The sequence below is a fragment of the Rhipicephalus sanguineus genome, chromosome 3, assembly GCF_013339695.2.
Source record: "Rhipicephalus sanguineus isolate Rsan-2018 chromosome 3, BIME_Rsan_1.4, whole genome shotgun sequence".
Taxonomy (NCBI): domain Eukaryota; kingdom Metazoa; phylum Arthropoda; class Arachnida; order Ixodida; family Ixodidae; genus Rhipicephalus; species Rhipicephalus sanguineus.
The window spans coordinates 116,525,968-116,552,845 of record NC_051178.1 but is presented as its reverse complement, the minus strand read 5'-3'; the positions used below and the strand labels follow the sequence as shown (position 1 = coordinate 116,552,845).

Below are 26,878 nucleotides of genomic sequence, written 5' to 3'. Positions count from 1 at the left end.
ACACGTCTCCTCAACTTGCCACGCTTCTCCTATAGAATATGAAGTGCGTTGGTTATCCTTCTGCTACTATAACAACCATGTAGAATAAACTAAGTTGACAAATTAGGTGTGTTAGTTAAGGCCAATTTGAGAAACAGCCAAAAAGAGACGGGAAGACACGATACAGAGTCCGCGCTGTGTTCTTCTTTCAAGCTGCGTTTCGTTCCTTTAGATAACACTATTCCCATCACTCATCGGCTCAGAAAGCATAAAATAATCATCCGTGCTTCTTGATGATGACTGGCCTACGCGAACGTCCATCATTAGGCGGCGCAGTCCCGCACGCGGGCGCGAACTCAACGCACACTTATTCCGCCTTTCCTTGTCAGGTCTTTCTATTCTCATTTTTTATTCCCGCAGCGCAGGGTAGTAAATTTCCGGAAAGCATGCCTTCTTCCTTTGTCTACTTCCTTTTGATCGTCCCTTCCTTCCTACATAAAAATTTATTTTTTCCCAGCGAAGCTGTCTTAGTCGACCTTCTGCCGTTGATATCGCTAACATAACGCTGGCCACGTGACTTGAGGGGAGAGAGGTAGGCTCGGCGGAAAGGGGGAAGGGGCTGCGCCGCGCCGGGCCGGGAGGATGGGTTCGGTGGAGTATAAAGAACGGTATGGTGGAACCTGCAGTACCTCTTGCTCTAATGCCTCATTTACTTTAAACAACGTGAGCTTGAGCATGTTGGCAATTCAATCTTAACACCTATAGCGCACGGAAAGGACAAGACACTGAGCGCCGTGTCCATGTTGTGTCTCAGTGTCTTGTCCTTCTTATGCGTTATAGGTGTGCAGTCTAATTTGCCTGGTTGGTGCGGCGGGATTCACAAGTAAAGTACTGCCACTTCCACGCAGTGAAAACCGTCGACCCGTAACCACATGCCTAACTTAGCGCAAGCAAAAGAAACAGCAAAAAAAAGAAAGTTACAGAAAACTTCGCAATAAAGGCGGAGCTACGAAGCTACGAGTGAAAGGGGGCAATAGCTAAACTGCTCTACAAGTTTCACAGCGTCGGACTGGCAGTACTTTTTCAATTACTTTTGGTACGGAAGACTGATTACGCCATCCGCCAAAACACTGGGCCTCTACATGATCCAGAACCACGCGATCAAGGCGGATGTCGCTTCCCTCACGCGGCCTATTGTTTACCCTCATCAGCGTTCCCTCCATCACAACTCTCACCTCCTTCCTCCCCCTAACTACCATGTACCGCACGCTTTCTTCCATCACGAGGCCAGATTTCTCGCCGTCCATTCTGGCCTATACACGCGTATGCGCGAATCAATGTGTATCGCGTATCACGACGACGCCTCACACACACACGCATCTTAGTGTATCTAATGATCGGTAGGGGCCCACCGTCCACGCCCTCTTCTGCTCCTGACAGCGAAAGTGGAACAGCTCATACACTCGCTCAAAGCTGGCGCGCTACACGGACAGAGTGGGTGGTCCTCTCTAGCTCTCCCTCACACACCGCGTGCGCGTTCCAAGGCACCACCAACATGCGTCCTATGCTATACTCCCGGCAGGCATTCATTCGCGAATGCCTCGACGCGATGGCCCACACGCCCAGACGCCGCTCTAATACGAACAGGTGGGTGCCCGAAGAAAACATATACAGTATAGATGAGGCAAGGGGAGGGGTGGAGAAAGTGAGCCGCGCTAGCAAAGCAACAACAACAACAGAGAAAATGGGATATGACAATGAGGGTGCATACTCCATTCATGCGACGTCTCTTTACACTCACGAAGGCCACATCTACAACGTGTACGTAAGCGGTACACGGACGCTCGATTCAGGCAGCAGCGTGTCTAAAGAAACGCGTGGAAAAATAAAGGCATATTATAGAGCTTAAACTGCGCTGGCCTCGTCATTGACGGCTCAATGTAGCCCGAAGGCCGCATACGCTTCTATTGTGCGCGAGACAAAAGCCTGCCAGCTTTTATATCGACCCCCACTCGCACGCAAAGCTTCATTCGCCACAGCTCATACGTGATAAAACGGGAGAAGTAATAACGGAAAATGAGTAATAATTACGCGACGCATCTATCCATGCGCGCGACCTCGCCCCGGGTGGTCTATTCTTGAGGATCGTCATACACACTAGCTCTCCGAGACGACGTCAGTAGTGCGCGCTAATAGGTAGTTTTGTACTAGCGCGTTGTGTAACTAGCGCGACACGACCAGATTGAAAGGACAGGCGTGAACCTAAATGAAGCTTCGCTACGTAATCGTCGGCCTAACAGCGAGCTGCTTCGGCATGTTGCTCTGTTTATGTAAACGTAAGTGAATATACTAAAAGAAACCGTGTCATTGATTATACAGGACGGGCGGTTGAGAGACATCTCACAATCATACAACGGACAACATTTATTGACACCTAACGTGTATTGAATTTCGAAAGAATAGGAGACTTTGGCTGAAACATTTAGATGACAGCGTTGCAAGATATCCTATAAGGGGACACGTCTAAATATTGGACACCATCGTCGAAGCAATGAAAGCACCTCGACGCTTCGATCAGTGAATTTCTATATGCAGAACTACCCAACACTAAATTTCACAACAACCCTTCTAAGGTTTATTCATATTTATACAGCGCATACGAAGTAACTCAGTAATACTTATTCATCGAGCTTGAATATAAAGAAATGAGAATTCAGTCATGAGGCTTTTCGTACAAGTGAAAACTGCCACAGCCATCTCCCCACGTTTATACATCTGCTCACCTTCAGTTCAAGATCGTTTCGCAAGACATCTATGAAAACAACAGGGAAAAAAAAAACCTAATTTCTCAAAGTTAACTTTCCCACACTTAGGACAATGAAGCTGAATCCCAACACAAATTTTAACTTAAGAGGAATAGTTAATGAATATGAATATTTCTTGGCGTGTATACAACACATACCGCAGTTTCGTGAATGTGGCGAGAGGTTATTAATTTTCATGCGCTGCGATGAATCTTTGAAGCGTGGAAGCTCACGCACTTCGGGCAGAGGGGAATGTAGCGTGCTCTGCGAACCAAGCCGCACTGGCTCATTGAATTAACTCTGCCAAAGGCTCGACACATTATGAACTGCTTAGGCGCGAAGTTTCCGGCAGGCGCTCAGCTCACACGCGACTAAATTTATTCTCCACTGGCGACTACGTACGCAAATATTTCCTCGGCTTAAAAGACTCGTACGAATTTTCGGTATTCGTGAGACCCGCGCCATTTGTTTAGGGCTCGAGAAGGGGCCCAATTTATGACCTGCTAGGCTTTGTCGGGCTTGCAGCTTTAAAAAAAAAACATGTTTCCGGACCCGGAAGTGATTTAATATTGTACTGCGTCGTTTGACTTTCAGATTACAAGGATTGCTAATCACTGAATGTGAGGCACTTCGTTAATGAGAACACATAATTAGGTAGGCCCTACTTTTGTGTGGCTTCTTCACGAATGTAGCACTGTACTGCAATGCGTTCAAGGACGGAGCGAACTTGTATGTAAAACAAAGCCTTCCTGGTCACCTGCATACATCTACGAACACCACTGCCTACGTCCTATGTCAACCGAAGCTGAGCTTCTGTACGCTATGACACAAAGCAGGGGCGTAACCAGGGGAAGGGTTGGGGGGGTTCAAACCCTCCCCCGAAATTTTTCAGTTTTGCGTTAAAGTATAGTTGAACACCCCCCCCCCCCCCGAAAAAAATTTCTGGCTACGCCCCTGACACAAAGAAACAGCTTTAGATTAAATATACGTGCAGTCATTTGTCGCTTAATTAGCGTGCTACGATGACCGCAATGACAAAGTAACGGCGAAAATTAGCATTTTCGTGATCGATCCAATGAGCGCGCTCAATATTTACACTGTACGTGCGAATCAATGCCCAGTTCACGGTTCTAGGTATCACTATATCAAGATGTGCCGTTGAAATGAAAACTTATACGAACGCTCCATGCAAGTCAAATCGTACAAATCCTACAACGCGTCGAACGAGGCTGCCGCCTGCGAAGTTTCACATTGTTAGCCAACGAACGCTAGGAATAAGAAGTAAAGAAGCACATGAAGGCGACATGCTTTTACGCTGACGGCGCAAGTGCTTTAAGTAGCGTTTGGAATGCCGCTGAGTAAGTGGCACGTGTGGAGGGTGGTCAGCGAACGCCGCACGCACACGCTTTCAAAACATCTTAAATCAGCTACGACCGTTACGAATGCCTAAAACCTTCCCTAATTTGTCCATGACAGTGTAGGATGCTATCGATAAAATGTGTATAAATTCAGCATTTGTTTTACGATATCCCCCACAGGCATGTGTTGTACTTCATGAAAGTGAAAAAACAAAACAAAAAAAAAGCAAGATACAGTTAGAGAAATGAACAGATATATGAAGAAGGAATAGCAGATAATTACTGTTTAAGTAAAAGGGTAAATAGAGACAGGGCTGAAGAACATTATTACGGTCAGCAGGAAAAAAAAAACTCATGAAGCTAACGGAGAGTGCACACTGGTTCCTCGCCCAGCTCACCGCGACTGCAGTCACACCGACGGCGACGCACATCCAGCTCCATAGGATCCTCTTAGCGAGCAGCCATATCCTCTCCTCCCATCGAACGTCAGCACGAAGCAGAGTGGAGCATCGAGTTATCTTCCGCTGTCGTCTCGTCGGCGAAACTTTTCGTCGTCGTCGGGAGCGAAGAAGAGGCGACGAAACCCACCACGCGCACTACGGGCACACTCGACGACAACACGGAGGCGAACAGAGCCGAACGAAACCGATACTCGCGCGATCGTGTCGCGCCGAAACGGCCCGCGCATTCCGAGAAAAAAAAAAATGTGAGCCAACTACGCGCTGCACACGCGCACAGACAGCGTGCCGGCGCACGGACGACGTGTTTCTTTTGCGCGAGCGAATCGCTTCTCTTCTAAAACTCTGGGGAGAGCTGAACGGCGATCGTGTGGGAGAGCTGGGCGGCGGGGGCCTTCGGGCACAAGCGACGACGAGCGAAACGCACGCGTGGCCTTCGGGCCCAACTTGGCCGCTTCCGTGCTGCGAGAACGAATGCCGCGTACTCTATGTTGTGGGCTGCTGCATGCCACCGCGCGATCATGCCGCAACAGCCCGCACGACAGACGAGCAGCCCCATAGAGGCAGCTGCGCATTGTGATGCTTTCCGTATCGAGTTAGTTCGGTGCAGCGAGCGGAGTTGGCTCTGCGCGGAAAAGCCCGTATCCGCATTATCGGCGTGACGGGCCTAGCCTCCGCGAAAAAAACAATAGACGGGCGCGCAGGAACATCGCGTCAGCTGAACGGTCGCGTCAGCGCTTCCTCGCATTCCTCGCGGACGCTATTATTGTTGGCAGGAACTCGCGAACATCTGTAGGCGCGCTTCGGAGATTCTTGATTCGCGTTTCCGCTTGCCACGTGCGGGCAATATTCGCGTGCGCTAGCATGTTGCTGACGCCCCTTTCGAAGTGGCTTACAACAGCGCGGTATCTTTCCTACATTGTGTTCGCGAAGCGGGCATTGATCCAGATGACTCACTCACTCACTCACTCACTCACTCACTCACTCACTCACTCACTCACTCACTCACTCACTCACTCACTCACTCACTCACCCACTCACCCACTCACTCACTCACTCACTCACTCACTCACTCACTCACTCACTCACTCACTCACTCACTCACTCACTCACTCACTCACTGGCAATCAGTAGAAGAAATGGACCTAACCAAGAAAAATGATGCGTAGATCACATTTCGCCTCGTGCAACGAGACGGAAGGCGAGTAGTCCTGAATTTCTAACGCCTGCTTTACGAATTGCATGTCACGAGACCGGTATTCGATGCATGCACCATAGCCAGTACTCGCTGTATTTACCATCAACCTTGTCAAATATCTTTCCTGGCCGTCCACGGGCTCACAATATTTCGCTCACAAATACGCCCTGCCAATTGTAAAGTTGAAGCGGCATTGCGGAAACCCGGCACGTATACAGTAAGTAGTGGAGCTTCAGAAAAGCATAGCTTACCAAATAAAGAAGACAGCTTTCATTGCTTCTCAAAGAGTACCACATCAGTACCACATTTTCGTCTGCTGCTTGGGCTTCCATTCAATACGCTTCCATTCCGGAACGGAACGGACCAAAGAGCTACCGAAAAGAGCATCGCCAACGACCATCTATATATATATATATATATATATATATATATCTCGACGACTGGCTACATGCAAGTAGTCGTAACGCTATTCTGCGCCAAATCATGCTCGCGTATGACGATCCTGATTGCGTGGAAAATACATCAGCTCTCGTAGCTTTAGGGGCGGAACTAACTCAGTATATACAGACTGCCCCGAATAGATAAAATGTCGAATAAATTGGGCAGAGGAGTACGTGTGTCGAAGAAGCGTACGCGAAGATGAGCCGACGAAGAAATAAAAGCAAAAAGATATAAACAGAAAAAAAAAATTAAACTCGCGGGCTCATTGATGGAAGTAGCGAAGGGGTTATGATTTATTCACATAAAAGTTTCTTCCGATATGCGGCGAATCTGAGCGCATAAAGAATCTGCCACGCACTGCGGCGAGGCGACGTTACGGATCGAGCGCCTGAAAGTCACAGAAATCAGGCGATGTACTGAATTCATTTCCGTTTTGATCGAGAACATGGATACAGACGTAAATACCGCCGCCACAAAATTAGGTCGAGACGGTTCCTCCGAGAGAGTTCGTGAAACATTCGCCGCCACGATGCTTCTCTGGTCGGCAAGTTTCCTGTATGATGTATATGTCACTTGAACGCTGTTATTTGGCTCCACCGCCACGCGTATAACCACCTCGCAATTCTATTTCATGAAAAAAAAAAAAGAAACAGTCTTGGCGATTCCTTCGGGTCTTAACTCGTACATTGCGACAGCAACATTTCCGAACAGTGAAGTAGCAATTATAACAGCGCTGTGATTGGTTAATTATACCGTTGTGGTCGGCTTTATATTGTCGCAATGAAGTCAACGACGTGTGCATGGTGTTTAGATTATGACCACATCCTTGCAAGAACTGATTTTGTTGAACACATCTCGCTTTTCTTGCCTATACACAGTTTCTTTGCAGGTCCCGAACAAGGATCTGTTTTTGTGTATGTATATGTACACGATGCGCAGCAAATTCCTAATTTCGCAATGCGGAGCCTGGAAAAACGAGCCTTCCTGTAGGTCACGTTCCTATTGGCTTTAGGGAGAGCCCGGATCTTGAAGTCATCCTGGATACGCCGCCGTTGCTACAGTGTTCAAACATTCATACCAATCTCAACTCCTCTGCGCAGGCCGAACGGAAAATTGTTGAGGCTTACGAATACCCACGTCCAAAAAAAAAAAAAAGCCGGCATTGCTGTTCTACTAACTGCACTCTCGAGTAACTACTAACTCGACTCGGTAGAAACTTATTTACGCCGCCTGACATTATTTGGACAGCCGATAGAAGGAAGCACGAATAACCATGAGTGGCCTAGGGCGACGCCTTTGCTACTAAATATTCCGTGAGACAACACTGCAAACGTACGGACCGAGCCGTATACAAATACGCCTCGTGTTGATTTTCTATTTCTGGTCTTCCCGTAAGCGTGTTAACGATTGGGCATAAGTTAAACAAATCGACACTTCGCTTGCTTCTTCAATCACGAAGCCGTGGAAACGGTCCACCGAATCTTGACAACACGGCACAACAGCGCACTCCGTTCCGCAGCTTTGCAATCGATGCCTGTCGATATAAACGCTTTGTCTTTCTCTCTACAGCAGACGGCTGCGTTGCAAATTTATGAAGAAGCTGAGAGACAACTTTATATTTTTTTTTACTTCATTCATGCCAGGGTGGTCGTACCCTAAGTGCAGTTTTCCAGAAAGGCTTCATTCAACGTGTCAGCCTTTTGTGCTGGTGCACGGATTTCGTGCCCCCAACAGCTGCAGATGAAGAACGTCGAGGCGCGTGGCCATCCATCGCAGCCGCGCCATCGCGGCTCCCGGAAGTACAGCAAGCATATAGTCTGGCACGAAGAGCACGGACAGAGGAGGGCCGAGCTTCATATCTCTTTCTGTATCCCTCTTGCCCTCTCTCTCTATGACGGGCAGTTTGTCTTCGTCGTGGACGCCGCGGGCCTCCGGCGGGGCAAGCACGCACATGGTTCAGATCTCGTCGGCGCCTGAATCCCTGGGCCGAGCGGCGCGAGCTGGCGCAAGTTTGTCGACGAGGCGCCGCCGGTTATACGAGTGTCAAGAGAAACGAATGGCGCGCGTCGAGTGAAGGCTCCATTAACGGTGCTGGGTCTCGTACAACTGTTACAGGGCCACGTACAAGTACGCGGTTCTACGCGTAACACTGCGTTTTACTTCGCGGTTGATGTATATTCTTCTTTTCCACGTTAGTGAGTGCTGCGCCACAGTGTAGGTGCAATGATATATTCATAAAGTTTAAATTAAGATAGTTGTCCTCAGGCGACATTGCTCAAAGCGAGCAACTCAGACTGTTTTGTGTGCTTTTTGTGCGTTATTTCGTAAGCTCTCCCCATCATTTTGTACGCCTCTCCAATAGTGTAACCTAACTTTGGGTTGCCTATTTCTAAAGGACATCATAATCATCAGCCTGACTACACCCACTACAGGGCAAAGGCCTCTTCCATGTTTCGCCAATCAACCCGGTTCTGTGCTTTCTGCTGCCACGTTAACCCCGCAAACTTCTTAATCTCATCTGCCCACCTAACTTTTTGCCTCCTCTCGCGCGTCTGCCTTCTCTTGGAATTTGTTACTCTTAATGACCAGCGGTTATCTTGCCTACGCACTTCATGCCCTGCCCATGTCCATTTCTTCTTCTTCATTTAGACTAAGATGTCCTTAACACCTGTTTGTTCCCTGACCCACTCTGCTCTCTTCTTGTCCCTTAAGGTTACACCTACCATTTTCCTTTCCCTGGCTGGCTGCGTCGGCCTCCTCCCACATGAATAAACCGACTTCTAAAGGTACTTCGTCATTAATGAAGCAAGGGGCGCCACGGATGCTCAGGCCACATACATAAATCACAGTCAGTATGATATGATGGTCTGATGAACTTTATTCTGGTCCCGAAGATAAACCCTTGGGTTGACGCAAGCGGCTCCCACATGCAGATTTTTTTTTTTCCCTCGAGATACCGTATCCATCATTAGACAGCGTGTATTATTAGAAGCACATATTTTGTTAATGTTTTCTCTTTCCAAGCTCTAAAGACACAACAATAAATGTCTCCTAGCAACTGCACGGCAGTGCTTATTTTGAAACATTTTAATAGAGCCAATGCCGCCGTTATGTCCTTACACTATTATGTCCTTAGACAATATGTCCTCATGCCTGGTTTGCTTTCTCAGTGAAGCCGAACTAAAGATCTCTGGTTAAAATGAAGTTATTCTCTCCACACCGTAAGTTCGCCACTTCTATTTGCCGTTTGCCGGTTACCTTAGTTATACTAACAGTATGTAGAGCAAGTTTGGTTGGTATGTTATGTTGCGAAACGATTCGATAGCGTAACATGATTTTTTTCAATACAGTGGCATTATCAGTATAACTTGTGTCCGCCGTTAGGCAGCCTCTAACTTACCTCTCTTAATCTCCAATTAACTCACCCATAAATACGCCAAGTGCATCACGTTTTTCTTAATTTCCTTATCACATCTCGCCGACTAATCCCCTGGCACACCGCGACTGCACCCCACTTTAATTGGTATTCATTCTACCACCACGATGAGCCACCGGTTATCGGTTCCACGGATTTACGTGACCTGCCAAACTTCACGTCTTCCTCTTTCAACCTCAAATGAATAATATCAGCAGCAATTTCTTTCTTGCTCTGCTTGCATGCTCTGCAGATTGCCACGACACGGCCGATGCGAGCACGCCCACTAATCCGTAATATTATCGGCAGGACGCAGGCGTTTAAGCCATTCATCGCCGAATGACAACGAGAAAGGGTTACTGCCGCATTACGAAATTTAGTCACTGAAGTTTCTGCTTTTCGGCATTAACGCCACATCTGGCTGTTGTAACGGCAGTCACCATCTCGTTTAAACATTGCAGTCGTAGTTTCAAAGTTTTGAATCTAATGCCCTTTTTTGCGCTAAGACTACCGCATTCAAATATGCCTCTTTTTTTTTTTCTTTTTTCGACGTATAACGATGCAGCTCTGGAATACCGTATCTACTGGCGTCTGTTCGTCGCGGTTAAATAAGTCTTCACTTGCCACAGCGGATTGCTTTTGGAGTATATAATTTGATTTACCAGATTTTTTGTTTTGTCTTTCTTGTTTGCGTGTATTCACTCGACAATTATAACTACTTTCAATGTGATTGTTTATGTTTACCGTGTTCATGATAATATATTGCTTCCGCTACTGCTACATCGCTACCATAAGATTGCAGTGCGTGTAAATTAAGCAAAAATAAAGGATTACCCGTTCAGACAGCGGTTGTGAATGTCAACGTCTACCTGTTTGTTTATTAGTTACTCCTCTGGAAAACATGATGGCTTTTCGTATGCCAGAAAGATTCTTCTTTGCTTTTCTTCGTGTTTTATCTTAGTCAGACCAGTTACCCGAACATTACTTCGCACTCTAATCTTCAGGGTTTAGTTCGCCGACGTGGCACCTGTGAGCGGCCAAATGGAACTTCGCTTTTGCGCTGCGAAAGGGTGGAGCCATCGCTTCTCGTCTAGATGCTTGACAGTGCAGCGCAGCGAATGAAGAATCTAAACAGAACACACGTTACTGATGGAAATCTTTCGTTATCTTTCTCTTCTCGTCAACTGGTCCTTACCATTTTTTTCTAATTTTTCGCTTCGTGCGTGATACTCTTGCTACTACTCTTTTTAACAATTCGCAAAGCGCGACAGTAAATAAATAAATAAAAGATTGAGTATTTTGCCAATCAGCGCGCCCAGATTACAAGACTTCGAACGTAAACAGAAGTTTCGCAACTGTCGCGACTTCATAGTTTTGAAGCCTTATAAGTCACAGTTCTTGAACAGTAGTTTCGAAATCGCGATTGAAATTTCGCGCGTTGTTCATTTATTTTATTTATTCATTTTTCGCGTAGGCTTTACAATCTAAAGTGTTACCACAGTGGTGCGTCAGCCGGTGAACTTACTCTCCAGAGAAACATTTCGCCGTCTGGCTGGCTTTCCTTGAAGTGCGTGCGATTCTAACTGCCCACGCGTTCTCGCGTGCCCGCCACTCCTGAATGCGGCCGAAGCTGCCAGCGTATAACGCGTGAACGCCATCTTAACAGCACCGCCATTTATATAGACACTATAGGCTGCTGCGGTGTGGGTCCGTAAAACCTTACTGTAATCAATTTTACCAAGCAAGGAGTATTCATTTGCTCAAACCGCACAATTTGCGAAATAACGTTGAGTCTCAGGTAATGCATATTGCTACGGGTCATCCAGCTGGTCACTACTACCCCGGAGAGATAGATACCTGGCTTTATGAGATAAAATTCTGTCAACTTTAGCGTACGATGAGCAACGAGGCCATAATGCACTGCGCTAGAGTCGATCTGTAGAGATGATACTAGTATCATACCTGGCAACCTGGTGACCTCGAAATTAGGAAGATTCTTGAAGAGGGGGGCGGGGGGGGGGTGGATGGCGAATGAAGAAACGTGGTGTACGTATCAATTTACTGTTTCTCAGGGCTGGAGCGAAGTCATAAACGAACGATTGCCAGTAAAGTTTGGAGACGTCAGCGATCATATTCGTACTCGTAATTATACAGAACGTGCACGCGTGCGTACTTAAGGGCCAAATTATGCTGTGTGCCCTGGAAGCTAGTAGGCCTTTGGCAATCTTAATGCACTTTTTCGCATGACACTATTGTACTGAGGCGCAAGTGACTTTCGAACTGAATTTCTATAGTTATTTTTATTTTTTTTTCACGGTGGCGCTATCACTGTTTTTGGGCAGATTTACGGCCATGCCCCTAAAATCGGGACGACTGCTCAAAATTCGGGAGTCTCCCGGGCAAATAGGGAGAGTTGGTAGGTATGTAGTGTAGACATTTCAACAGTATCAATTTGAGGACCGGACCGGTTAAGTCGCTAAAAATTTGATGTGCAACAGAAATTCTGTGCAATATTTAGAAACATATTCTATCCTTGATATAGGAGCACTCTCGCAAAATCCAGATGGTCAAACAGCCGGCGTGATGTAGGAATGCTTTCTGCAGCATTTATATTATCCACACTGGTTATCAGTGATCAAAGTTAGTGTTGAGAGTCACCAGTGACAATATTCTGACGTTATTGGCGCACTTGCCTACATGCACATCATAGACAAGAGGAAAGAATTTTGAAGCATTCGCAAGTGTAAGCCTTAACGCGGTCGAGTTTACGTTACTCATATGCTACAAATATATCTGACAATGACTTTTCCGGCACTTATTACTTTATGTACGTCAGAAGAGATTAAATAAATGTTGATAGTCAACTCACACATTTCTTTATGCTATTTCTGGCTAATGTTATCAAGCCTATTAACACACACCTCAAACATTCTTTCGCAAAAAAATGATATATACTAAACTGCTAACTGGTAGACGCCATGGAGACTTCGAAAATAACGAAAGGTATGCAAACCTGTAAAGCTATGTTGCGATTCATTCTCCGTGCGAACACCGACAACACAACCATAAATAACAAGCGTTAACGATAGTGTAGTGCTTAATTATATGTATCATTAAATTAAAAACAGGTCCAATAAATGACACGATTACGTTTCTCGATCCGGTCGACAAAGCTAAGCAAAACTAGTTTCTTCTGGTGCTCTGAACGCTGACGTTGACTTGCACACATATAGGGACATACCGACGATGATAAACGTACACGACGACGCTTCCACACCATGCGCGCGAACAAACTTATCGCCCGCGTTCCGTTGGGTGCAGAACAATAGCGCTTCTATCTTTTGTTGCTCAAATCAATGTTTGCGAGGGAGGATGGGCGCTCTTCAGACGGCGAGAGTTCTTGACCACTGCCAGCTCCAAAGGTCGAGTAAACTGAGGGAACCGTATAAAGAGAAGTTCTAAAACGAGAAGCTCGGGGGCGAGGCGCACAATGGTGGATGTCGGTACTAACAACGACAGCACTCGTAACTGTCGATGGTGATTTTCTTAAAGCAGACCTCCTAATATGTTCCACACTTCTCACACAAATCGTTTGTTTCTCCAGAATTTGTGTTAGGTTGGAAGTAGTTTCTCACCTCTTCTGAACTTCACTGTTTTCTTCCAACTCACTCACTCACTCACTCACTCACTCACTCACTCACTCACTCACTCACTCACTCACTCACTCACTCACTCACTCACTCACTCACTCACTCACACACACACACTCACTCACACTCACTTATTCACTCACTCAAACTCACTCCCTCACTCACTCACTCACTCACACTCACTCACTCACTCACTCTCACTCCCTCACTCACTCACACTCACTCACTCGCTCACTCACTCACTCACTCACACACACTCACTCACACTCAGTTATTCACTCACTCAAACTCACTCCCTCACTCACTCACTCACTCACTCACTCACACTCACTCACTCACTCTCACTCACTCACTCACTCACTCACACTCACTCCCTCACTCACACTCACTCCCTCACTCACTCACACTCACTCACTCACTCACTCACTCACTCACTCACTCACTCACTCACTCACTCACTCACTCACTCACTCACTCACTACCTCGCTCTCTCTCCCCCTAGCACGAGTTCAAAAGTTTTAGAAGGCAAGACCTCTTTGTCTTAAATTTTTTGTATTCCTAATAACCAAGTGAAAGGAAGAAGCCGTCGCCAAAATATGGCGGCAACCACTCCTTCATTTATTGTTAATTAAACCATGAAAAACACAATGCACGAGCAGCATACACCTAAACTGCTCTATTCGAATCGTGTTCAGGCTCTCTTTGTTTTGGTTTCTTTCTTTCTTTTGTTCTCTCAGGAGAGGTTAAGGCTTTCTGCGTTCGTCTCAGCGTATTTTTCTTTCTCTCCATCTTCAGGTCCCTCGATCTCCCATCACCGAAGAAGATCGCAGTGGACTCTGATTACATTCATTAGCTTGCATATAATGAATCGAATGCGAAAGCATCGAATGGCTCTCACAAAATCGGATCGGTAAAGCGAGCGAGTTGCCTTTTCCCACTACGATAATCGGGGTAAAATAATTGTGCCGATTTTGCGGCGCAATCCTCCCTTCACGAGCCACTGGAAACCAAGCGCGCGGACGGTCTTTCGTGGCGATAGCGAAGCAATCGTCGGACACAATCGAAGAAAACTTGACCTCAGGCTCAGGGGATCGGAATGTCCTAATTAAGCCGCCGAGCCACTACGGCGATTGAAACGATGCAGGAGCTTGGGCCCCACGAACAAAACAATATAAGCAGTTGCGATCTCTCGGAGTATTAAATAAGCCGTCTTTGTCAAGTTAATGAAAACATTCGATAAAAATACCATGGAGATAAGGGAACTAGAGGGAAGAATTAATGGGCTAAAGATAACGACACGTCTCGTTAAATTAATTACTGCCATCCTAAGCTATTGTTTCTGCTTCAGGAGCACAGTGGCGCTAGGATGCCTCTCGCACGGTCAGCTAAAGAGAGAGGCCTGCATCGTATGAACCCTGGCATTTCCTTTTTGAACAATGAATATGTGATCATAAATTTATTGCTCGCATTAAGCAAGGGTACGCTACTGGGAGCGGGGCCTACAAAGAGCAGGGCCTATCTGTTTATAATTAGAAATAAGGCGTTCGAACCTCGCGAAATGAATGCAACTCTAAAGTGACTGTGCGGTGATACGCTCATTTTTTTTAACTCTACAATATATGCTTTCTCTGACAAATAAAAATGTATTCGTTATTAAATCACTGCGTACGCACTTGTTTAAGCTAGTGGCACCGATCTCTTTCCGCCCCTCTGTGATTTGCGCTGCACTGACCTCATGACCTATTTGCGTAGCAGCATCGTTCACGCTAAAGCCGAATTAATATCGGACAACATTACCAAATTAGAGATTGGGTTATGCGCCTGAATTTCCAACAAAAAAAAAATGACTGAAAGATTCGCCCTATTAGAGTGCCCCGGATCAATTCTGAGCGCTCCGGGTTCGAGCAAGCACATCCTGATATCTCTACACATGATTTTCGCATCTTGCATGCGCCAGAATGCGGTATAGCCGAAGCCTAAAGGCTAAGCAGCTACCTAGCACTCAACATGTAAAGCACTGTTGTACCAGCCGTCGGGACGGTTTATGAGATTTGTAGTCTTTCTAGAGAGCAAATAACACTTCTGAAAACTTCGTCGTTTTGTATATCTACAATGGAGCTTACTACTCACTGGCGTTTGGTTGTCTGTTCAATAACTGGATATTGACATGTAGGTGGACTAAAACAACAAAACGGGCTTTTGGGCTAGTTGGTGTCTGTCATCTTGTTGGAAAAGGACCTCAAATAACACTGACGCCAGCGTCGTCCTTCCTTTCGTTCGCCCGAGTCGTTTGATCACCTTTTCCACCAAGAAGGCTACAGGAAAGCCGGCTATCCAAAAACAGCCAGCTGAAGTGAAGTGAAACCTACGTGAACACAACCCACAATACCCCAAAGATACAACATGTCGCAACGCTGACGTAACGGGAAAAAAAGGACAAAAATAAACAACTTACGTATAGTTCCGGCCTTAGGGTGCGACTCGAAGATCATCACCCCGTAGAGTTCGCGCTTGACGCTGTTGGAGAGGTGCGACAGGGCCTTGATGTGAAGCAGCTCTTCGTAGATAAGGTCCAGATCGTCGAGGGTCCTCTCCATGGGCCTGCATGAGGCGGAATCCATTTGAGCGGAGCCGTCCGCTAGAGCCTCCGCCATGGAAACGGTCATCGCGTTTCACTTGCACTACGTCTGTCTAGACTTTCAAACACGAGTTGAAATCACTGAACAGGGTATCGCATTTTCCCGACGATTACTTCGTTTAGTGTAAACGAACACTTTGTCAATCTCCTCTGCACAGTCATGGCAGCGGACGTGTCTTCGCGGCTAACGAACAGCCACTATGCTGCGGGGACGCGCGCATGGTTGTATCTGTTGCGCGTATCCGCAAAGAGGCGGCAATCGATCTATGCAGGAGTCGCGCGCAAGCATGATTCTGTGTGTGTGTGTGTGTGTGTGTGTGTGTGTGTGTGTGTGTGTGTGTGTGTGTGTGTGTGTGTGTGTGTGTGTGATGTGTGTGATGTGTGTGGCAAGCCTCCGTTATCTCCCTAATCGGATCGTCCTCGGGACTCGCTGGGAGTTTTATCGTTTTCTTTCTGACACCTCGCTTTGTTCACCGGGGGAGCTAGTCAAACAACACGGCAAGCGATAGACATTTTCATCGTTTATCGCGCCGTACGCTATTTAACGGTACCGGAGCAAGTCCAACGACCGTGTCGGTGGAGGCGTCTCCGGTGTCACAGAACTTACAGAGATCTTCGTAACAACCTCACTGGTCATCGGCAAGCGGTACTGTTGCTAATAAGGTGTACGCGTAGACCGCACGTCTGCGAATAACTCCGTATGTTCGCACGCTTTGCGACGGTAACAGGGGCATATGTTGGACTTGAAATTCGGATGGCAATCGCACGTTCTTTTCTTTTTTTCTTTTTTGTACTTACGAGACCCCAACAATGCCAATGCTTCTGATCATTCCCTTCTTTTCTCACAGATTAAAGCGGGAGAGAGCAATAGACTTAAAATGCTATTATATCAAACATACTTTGCGTTTTGTCATTCGTGGGGTTCACACACTTAAGCTAACTAAATCTAGCAGATAAAAAACGCCAGGCCTGCGCTGAAACCGCAGCACAGTCACAGCGAAAGCTGGAAGAGCGGCGTTTCTAGAGCCCGTTAAGCTCTCTTGGGGCTACATTACAAGTACACTAGAAAGGTACCCACTACCCCATAAATCACAATTTTTGTGAAGTTGGGAAGCACCCACTAAGCCATTATTCGTCATTCTGCGGAGAAGCGAGGCACCAGCTACACGTCTGTAAGGCATTATGTGGACTTTGTTGACGCGACGACTGATGACAATGAAGAATTATGGCTCAGCCCTTTGTAATGGGTTGGAATCTTTAAGGGGAGATGCGGGTCGAAAAACAGGAGTTTTCTAAAAAATTATCGATTTTTTGTTTTCGCCTGTTTTGTTAAGATTAGTACCTCTGCTGTTCTGAAAAAAAAAATCAATGTCGAGACTCAACTGGAAATGCTTTAAAATTGCGTCTAAAGAGCACAAGGTGGCTGTCAAAAGGCCGAAAGTGTGTCATCTTCGAGCACCTTGCCGCTGATAATGCGCCGCCGCTCACCATTGTCGACCGCATGAGGCGAAGAGCCGAGCCTCACTCTTCAAATAACAACAGTTTCCCGCGCTGCTGCAGCGCAAGAAATAATAAAGAGAAGCACGCTTTTGCCGCCTTCTTCGAGCGCCGCGACTGGCTTTAAATCACGTGGTACGGATCGGGAGCCGCCATTGGCCGCTGCGCGCCTGTGTGTGCTGTGAAGCCTACTTGCAGGATCCGTGTCTCGTCGAGCAGCGCAGCTGAACAACGCTTTTCTCGAGTGCTTATCCGTTATGGATGAAGAAAGCCGTAGGAAGCGCGGTCACCGGCCTGTGAAGTTTCACGCGACGCACAAATTTCGAGGACGCCGGCGCAAATCAAAGCCGAACACTCAAACCACGAAAAGATCGTCTGCTGCCGCAAGGCGTAGTGGCAGTGACGCCGATGCGTCCGACGAGTTTGCCGCGGCATTCGAATATGTGAGTGCCTCCCAGAAAAAGATCGGACTCTTCGAAGACGAAGAAAAATCGCAGGACGACGAGTCTTCGTTGATTGCTGATATGACAGCATTGAACATGTTGGTTTAATCGAGGGCACTCCAGTTTTGAACGTGTTCTGGAAGAGCTTGGCGTGCTCCCGTCTCATGATCTGGTTGCTCTTGGCACATCACGGGACAGCACACGCCAGAAAAAAATGTCTCAAAAACTAACAGGAGAAGCAAGGGCCTGTCGGCGTGCGCTGAAGAAAAAATCTCTTGTCGAGGAGTCAGCTCGAAAGAGCCGTGAGGGCCAAACCTATGGTGCTGGCGCATTTTAATGGCAGTGGACACTACAAGGAGGATTGTTCTTTCTTGTGTACAAATTTCGTTGCATTCAATGACATCTTTGATAAATAAACATGCAATTTTGACTTTAAAACTCGTTTTTCTCAAAACACAAATTTTGCCATTTTTGTCAATGTGCCCCTCCTTTTTCGGGTACTTCTGGTGCTCAGATCTGCATGAAATGTTTCCCAAAGTTTTTCCAAAGTACGAGAAATGCAATTATCTTGTTTAAGTTTCGATATTCTTATTATAAAATAAAAAAAAAAGTTGTGTAAACTTTCACTAGGGTAGGAGAAATATGAACTTCCAACGTTAAAATTTTTCACGTCTAGTACATATTTTGTATGGACTTCCTAATTAGTTATTTGCATTCCGCACTTTATTTGAAACATTATGAACTATCAATTGTAAAAAATTATTGAAGTTTAGGTCTGCAAAGAGGGGGGGCAAGATGCTTCAGTTTTTCACTTTGTCATGTTGCAGAACTAAAAGTATGCAACTTGCAAGAAAACTAATTATATATTTGAAATCAGCATAAAAAGTTCTATAAGCAGCTCAAGTTTCATTGCTCTAGGGTGAATATTAAAGAAAAAGTGTCTTCGAGTAGCATCTCCCCTTAAACAGCCCACCAGTTATGTAATTTGCATTGGGTGACGCCCGGTCGCTATTTCCCTCTGCCGTCATGCTGTATAACATACGTTGACGTGGGAGAGAGACGGGGGGGGGGGGGGGGCGAAGAACTTTACTGAGACCCCGAGGAAATGCATCATGCGCTTATGGGCTTCCTTGGCAACCAATACAAGTGCACTTGCGAGGAACGCACTACGCTATAAATCATTGTAATTTTTGAGATGTAGGGCAGCAGGCACTGTGCCATTTTTCGTCATTCTACGGAGAGCGTTGGTACCTGCTAAACGCATGTAAGGCATTATGCGCACTTTGTTGATGCTGTGCCTGATGACGATGAAGAATTATGGCAGATCCCTTTGTAATGGGTTGGAAGCATTCAACAACCTACTCGTTGCGCAATTCGCATTGCGTGACGTCTGGTTACAGAATTCGCGTTGTGCGACGCTTGGTGCTTATTTTACTCTTCTACCACGCTATATTACATAAGCTAATGTGGTTCCTTCCCGACATGAAGCCTGTATAGGACCTTTTTGCAAAGCAGTTTCAAGCACCGGCATGGCTCAGAGGTTGAATACTGGGCTCCCACGCCAGAGGGCCCAGGTTCGAACCTCGTTCCATCCTGGAATTTTTTTCTTATTTCGTTTTTTTTTCTTATTTCGAGCGATACTGGTTACGGACACCGGCGGCGGCGGCGGCGGCGGCGGCGGCGGACAACTACGGCGCCAAAAACGGCCGGTGAAATGATCTCATAACAGCTTTCGCTGTAAAACGAGCGCATGTAAGTAAGAAAAAGAAGTGTAGAGCGTATTTTTCTCTGAGAGTCATCTTAATCGTGCCAGTAAATAGTGATAAAGTATCCATAGGCTTGAAACTGAACACGAAGGGTATCATCACCTAAACTAGGTTGGGTGGCGGCTTGTAAACCAAGGCCCACTTACAGTTGAAAGTCAAATTTTTTCACATCCGCTTCAGCGTTTCTCAAACGGAATGACAGCAGTCCCGCCTTCCACAATAATACTCACCTTTTTTTTTTTTCATGTTTCATTTGAGAAAACATATTGTAGTGTGCCTCATTTTATTTGTGTATGTTTCCTCGTTCGCTCCTTTGGAACAGCGTCTAAGCTCTTCTAAGACAGCCCCAATACGTCTGCTCCGTCGGACCTGTACCGTCATTGTTTAAAGAGGAGGGCCACTCATGTTTTCGACAATAATGGTGGCTGAAGGCCCTTGATGCTACATTCCAAGAACTGTTTACTTCCCGTCTTTACTGCCGGATAGCCAGGGATCAAAGGCAGGCCTGTTCTCCGTTTTCATTTTTCCATCCATTCTGAAGCAATGTTGTCTTAGGACCCGACCAACGTGGGGTGAGGGGGGGGGGGGTGTCTGCAATGAACTTCGGCCCCCCTCCCCCTTATGGGGAACAGTACACACACCTATGTCGACGACGAAACTGCTGTCGAGGTGCATATTGAGCGAAGTTTGCTCGTCAAGCCCACCTCAAAGGGCGCGCAGTTTCCTCTTCGCGATATGCGTCGTCTTGTCTGGCCTGCCGCATGCGCTTGGCGTTTCGTGCACGCTCTTCACTTGTGTTTGCCGCTCGCCGGCGGCATTCGCATTACCGTTGCTGTACCCTTTGTCTTTCTGCGTAGGCACGTTGCTCTTCGGGGGTCCTAACTATACGTGGTCTCACCATATCTACTGCATAATTTAAATCGAATGTGCTTCGGCAGCTGCCATTTTCATTTACTTCATTGTGCTCCAGCGTGGACTTTTTTCATTCGTGAATATGCTTCACTGCAACGCCCGATGTGAAGGAGCCAGCTTACAAAAACCAAGCTTACACCGGTCCTCTTAAAGTCCGCTTAATTTTTAAACACAAGTGCGCTGCTGGGAATATACTTATCGAGGGGCAATATAAGCCGTCTTGTATCGAAATACAAAGCCCTCTACGTCTTTTTTTTGTTATTTTAATAACTGTTTGCTGTTGCCCCGAAGCGCCCCTGCACTGGCAGAGCGCGGACGCGGCAGCTGCTGGTTTCATTTCATCATGCTCCACCGTAGACAGCAACAGCCATCTCGGGGAGCCTGAGGCAACTGGCCACTTATTGCACACAGGACGTTCTGCACACGGACGACGACACGAAACCCCGGATCTTAACCATATACAGCTTCTGTGTGAAAAGCGTGCGATTTAGAGTACGGTGTACTATGACAGAGCGGCCATGATTCTTCAGCGTACCAGCATTCAAAACACTTATTCTTCGCACGACCACCCGCTGCTTTCGCAGAGAACATACCATTTGTCGTGTGTCATTGTGTGATTCCTTTTTCACGTCAAGCCTCAACGCCCTCAAAAACTTTAATGAAGATCACGCCACCGATACTCAGCTGGAGCTCTCACTTTCGTCGAGAACAACGATCTGTTATTCTAAAACTGCATTAACACAGCAAACACACTTGTAAGCAGGCACCACCGAACGAGGGTTTACATCCGAGGTGAAGAATACGGGCACCGAATAGCTTCACCTTTGATTGTGAGAAGCTCCCGAAGCTTCCACTCCAGCAAGCTTTTAAATGCGAGTCACATTTCCTTAGCTAGCCTCAAGAATTCCGGATGGGTGGACCACCTAGCTTCCGGTATGACGTCACAAACACACGCGCGCACGGTAAGCGCTAGTGACGTCAGGGCAGCGCAGATGTACACCGATTAAACATAAGCCTAAATCAATATCCACGCAGAATCTTCTTTGGGAGTTGTCTACGTGATGCGCAAGCATAGAGATTTGTTGTACGTTTTATCTTTCCTTGGAACATTGTTTTGCGAAGAGGCATCGGCATGGCGTCCTCTTTCTACATCTCGTCAGCGTCTCTAACACCCCCATGGCACGCGCATCGCGCGACCACCTGTACGTGTGTTTAGCACCAAAATTCCATAGTTTTTTTTTATTTTCCTGATGTGCAAAGTTATCTCCGTCGACATTAAATCTTGCGCAGCAGAAGGCCTTTATTCCACTTCCATGAAATTCAACGAAGCCTTCATAGAAAGTATTATCTTTCTACATTTGTTTTGTACGATGTGCTCGAGAAACAAAGTCTAGCTAATTTAATTCGTGTCTCCCACACTGCGGATCCTTACGTCATGCAAAAAGTGTGGTCACCGATTGTTTTACCAAGTGCGCAGCAGGCTTTTGCCTTCAAATGTTACAGAGTGTTACAGAGTGCAACATGCTACCAAACTTTTCTATTCGCGCTGACAGTGATAACGGACTTCGGTCAATTTCTGCCGTATTTTTGGTCCGAAACCTCCTGACGAGCCGCATAAAATAAAGCTACAAGCATACTCACGGCTTCCGCAGTATCATGCGCAGCACGGCGTCCGGCGTGAGCTGCATAAGCAGCAGGAGCACGTCCTGCAGTTCTTCCTCAGCCTGCACTCGGTCTTCGGACGTGGGCAACTTGGTGGGCTCCTCCTCGTCCTCGCGAAACCGGTAGAACATGTACTTGTCCTTGAACTGGTGCTCGCGCGTCACTGCGAGTATCAAATAATATAGGTGCATTTCGGTTAAGTAAATGCGAACATGAGAAGCCAAAATCTGTTTGCATCTCTGTGGGCAAGGCCAACACCCAGAACTGAGGCAACGGGAACTGAGGCAGCACCTAAGTTCCTGTACTAGTTCCCGCGCGAGATCACTAAAATTGGCGGGCAGCTCAATAACTCAATTAGGATCGAGAGTAGGCAGTTTTGCTGTTAAAACAGTGAGCACACAACATTCGCCTATATTAATCCCGGAGTATACGTAGACCTCTAACCAACACTGGCCAAAGATAGCCAACAATGGCACCACGCAGCCAACAGTTGACCAACATTAACCACTACTGGCCAAGTATGCAGACAAAATACGGTGGATGAATTCGGTAAAAAATCGAGAGAAGAACGTGCGCTATTATGCACTATATACCAATTATATATGCTCGCTTTTCGAGCTCACAATACAACAAGTAATCAATTTCATTGCTAGCTAGAGAGGGCAGGCCTGCTCACGCAAACGTTACCTAACCCAATCTAATTAAACAGCTCACCTATTTTGCAATTATTATATAACAAGAAAATTTCAGCGACGATTACGTTACTGCCTAGTGCGAATTCTGAGCGAAGCTTCGTGTTGGAGCAATGCCAACTGTGTTTGAAGTTTTGGCGATACGCAGTTGTAGCAATGTAACATTCGTTAGATATCTCCACAGAAAATACCAGCGCATGCGTCGAGTCAAAAAACTTTTTTATTGCAAAGGACATCAGGACCCCCCCCCCCCCCCCCCAGGCCCCATAGGTCCCCACGCGACTCCACCACACTCAAATGTTCATGTCTAATAAGTCCATGACGTTGGCAGCCCGGCATACGGCGATCTACCTTGCTGGGTCGAGTGCTACGCCACTATGTGCACTGCAGTTGTCGCGAACCAATCAAAACGCCGACAGCCCCGTTACGACAAGCGAGGCGAGCCGCAGTGTACGTGCCCGCCCTGCACGCACACGAGCTTCGCCCGAGGGGCCTTCGCTCTCTTGCGTCCTCGTTCGCTCTATCAGTTACGCTGACGCCAGCGGCGACGCCGCTCAAAGCAGGAACGGGCGCCTAAGGGCTGCGCTCTAAAAGATCAATGTCTTGCAACTTAGTGCTCGTTTAAGGTGCACATGTTGCAATGCGTAATTAGTGTTTCGTTTTTCTTGGATAAACTCAGTTTAACATCGTGCTGTCTGGTGTATGGTGTCTGACGTCCAAAGGCGACTCAGGCTGTAAGAGACGCCGTAGTGGAGGGCTCCGCATAATGTCCACCATCTGGTGTTATTTAACGTGCAATGACATCGCACAGTACACGGTCCTCTAGAGTTCAGCCTCCATCGAAACACGACCGCCGCGGCTGGGATCGAACCGGCCTCTTAGGGGTCGACAGCCGATTACCTTAACTACTGGGCTACCATGGCGGTTGATGAAAATTGCGCTTCGTGTTCCGTGTCCCCTCTTGCACCCAGTTTCGTAACGCCGAATGCAGGCTGTGACGTAATCGTGACAATAGAAGTGCTTCATCAAGGTTTGTCGAGGGAACATTACATCATATTCCAATGGCTGACGGGACATTATGGGTTCGTTGGGCAATGACCTCGCCGATGATGCTGCCCCGTCTGCTCATGAGAACAACCAGACAGATCTTCCAATCCATATAATTGTCAAGTACAAACTGTGTGAGGGGTCCTCACTCACTTGATGACACAAAATCGCAAGCATTGAGGAGCAGTCCGAGCATCTAAAACTCTCGTCTACGCAAACATGATCCCTCGAGAAAGCTGGAAACTATATCACACATTTCTGGCAGTGACGCAACTTTACTGCGCCGCCTGCGCTTAGGGGTCTCTTTCAGGAAAGCGTATTCTTTTCGCATTGGAATGTAAAGCACCTCGAGATGTGACTCGCGCAACTGTTAAGAGACAGTAAAACACATGTTGTGATCGCTTCGCTACCTAATGCGATATTCTTCGCACTGTGTAGAACAACTAGACAACAGACCACTTTCCAAGGAAAGGATCCTCGGACCATGGACGTGCGTTTTGCAGACCAGCAAAGCGACGCGGGCATCAATACTGTTTTTCGGTCGACGATACGGTGACAGGGTCTGACAAAGGGTATCGCTGATGATGCCTTTAACTTGCTGGTACGCAGTAACACGTCCACCATTTATGCGAGCGAGGAGCCGCTACATCACACGTCACGTTCCCTGACTTTCTAGAAAACGCGACGTCAGCTCATGTAAAGATGTTCCAACTGGACCACGCATTCGCTACGTTGCGAGCTCAAGCAGGACTTCTTTGTTTGCTGTAAATGCATTGCACGAACATAAATCGACGTGCAATAAGGGGGAGAAATGATTTCTTTTTCTTTTTATTTTGCAGGGCTTAATAAAACTGACAAGGTGAACTAAGAAATATTTTACCAGCCTGAAGTGTACGAACCCTGATTAATGTTATTCGCCGGAATGGTCGCATCGAGTAAAATAAAGAAGATGAAAGGTAGGTCAGTTGAATGCCTTCAGCAGCATCAAGCACATACAACTGTTATGCAGCTAAACCTCCATCGACCAGTCACTTTTTGTGCGCGCGTATGCTCGCTTTGTCATTCACTGGACCCAAAACGGAGCGCGATACATCACTGCAACGGTTGGCTATTTGTCTACGTCAGCGAGTCCTTGCTTCTCGTGCTGACAGGAGGATTGTGGGCTACACACGGCACAAAAAAAAACTTGTGATGGAAAGGATTTCCACACTGCGGTTGCTTTCTCAGTGTAGATTCTAATATACGCTCGCTTGTGCAAACCACTAGGCGCGCTCTTAAAAAGCGCCACATCAGCAAGAACACGGCGTTATATTCGCGATAAAACCTACCTGTGCCCTGAATTACGCCTTTGGAGACTCTCGTGCCTGGCTAATGCGCTAGCAGTACTGTCCTGCATCTTCCATTTCGCTTGCCATACCATGTCCACCTTTTCAGTTTCTTTTGTTCAGCGTGGCGGGTAGCCAGTTGGAAGCTCGCCTGTTTGTCATGCCTGCGTGCCCTACCCTAACTTTTTTTCTCTTTCTGTCTCCATCTTTACCAACCTACAGTAACGCTTACGCGAGTCGATTACCGAACTTAACGAAGAACATTTTTATGAAGAACGTTGAAGCAGAGACGAGACAAATGCTGACTTCCAACAACTACGATTTATCGAAAATGACAGAAGATAAATGCCATTTCAGATAGTACTCTTCGATAAACCTTAATATGACAAATAGGAAAGGGTGGTGGCTTTATGGCGTTACGTGCTACTCCTTCTCGCTTAGCAAACGAAACATACAATACAAAAAAATAATAATATAAAGGACACAAAATAGTCATACAGAAGAACACAAGGCGGACAAACAGTGCTACCTAACAGCACATGAGTTGCAAATGTTTGAGCGTGAGTTCAGGTAAGCAAAATAAGTTCAAGTCTACACGTGCAAAGTCATACGTTGTGTATGGCATACAGCGCTTTTCCCGTTCCTTGCTTACAGTGCACCGCCATGTTAGCGCAACAATGCATTCGAGCGATGACGCAACGGTACAGCGTATTGCGTAGCATGGCGCAGCCAACCAAGCGCGATATATGCAGATGATCTCACCGTGGTTGATCGCTCCTTCCTCGAGTAGGACCTGCCACATGCCGGCTGCCTGTGCGCGCGAGTTAAGGCGCACGTGGGTGGCCGGCACCTGGAGCAGCCAGTCGACCATCTCGGTGCCCACCATGCATCGCTTGAAGTGGCGCATGTGGTATTTGCGGTCGCGGACCAGCTGAGGCGCCTGGAACAGCAGCAGCGTGCGCAGAACCCATCCCGCCCGGTGCACCTGTGCCGTCGGCTGCACAGCAAGACAGAGAAAGCATGCGGTGAGGCTACACACCAGGCAATGATCGCTTGTTAGCTCGTTTTCTGTACACATCCGAACACGAAAGATTGCTCACGACCCACCTCTATTACTTGTTCAGTATTTAAGTTAGCTCGTGTGCATAGCCTGTGATTCAGTTCATATTATTTATGTACCACGGTGCAAGCATAACTAGAATAGTGCTTTATAAGGATTCTTGATGAAGTTACGTCCTCTATCTCGCACGTCCTGACAGAGAGAGGGGGAGGAGTGAAGTAAATGCAAAAAGGTTGAGTTAATTGGGTCGAGTTTTTTACCCTACCAGTGGAGTGCGGTAGCAGGATAAAAGAGGGGGAGAACGAAATCATGCGTCTAAACGATTCACAGCTCACATCGTAAGAGCGTCTCCTGAAGAGTGCTACTGAACTTTTTAAACTGCACAAATGAAGCAACTTGAAGTAGGTGCTCTGTTTCCTGTTAGCGGAGGAGCACCTCACTGCGTCCACGTATACTACTTCGATATATATTTCTGCATACTTCCCGTTTGTGTCAATAAAGATTTCCGAAACATGCAAAGCTAAATTTCAGTA

General features: G+C 46.9%; 1 protein-coding gene across 5 annotated transcripts in view; it reads right to left on the bottom strand.

The window, feature by feature from the left end:
* Positions 1 to 26,878, bottom strand: part of LOC119386996 (rap guanine nucleotide exchange factor 4) — a 387,003-nt gene that overhangs the window by 31,243 nt on the left and 328,882 nt on the right. For all 5 annotated transcript variants that reach the window (XM_037654296.2, XM_037654297.2, XM_049413333.1 and 2 more), the window contains 3 exons: positions 26,048 to 26,282; positions 22,201 to 22,384; positions 15,759 to 15,904 (listed from right to left, as the gene is read on the bottom strand). In XM_037654296.2, the coding sequence (XP_037510224.1) occupies positions 15,759 to 15,904; positions 22,201 to 22,384; positions 26,048 to 26,282 (565 nt within the window). The remainder of the gene's footprint in view (positions 1 to 15,758; positions 15,905 to 22,200; positions 22,385 to 26,047; positions 26,283 to 26,878) is intronic.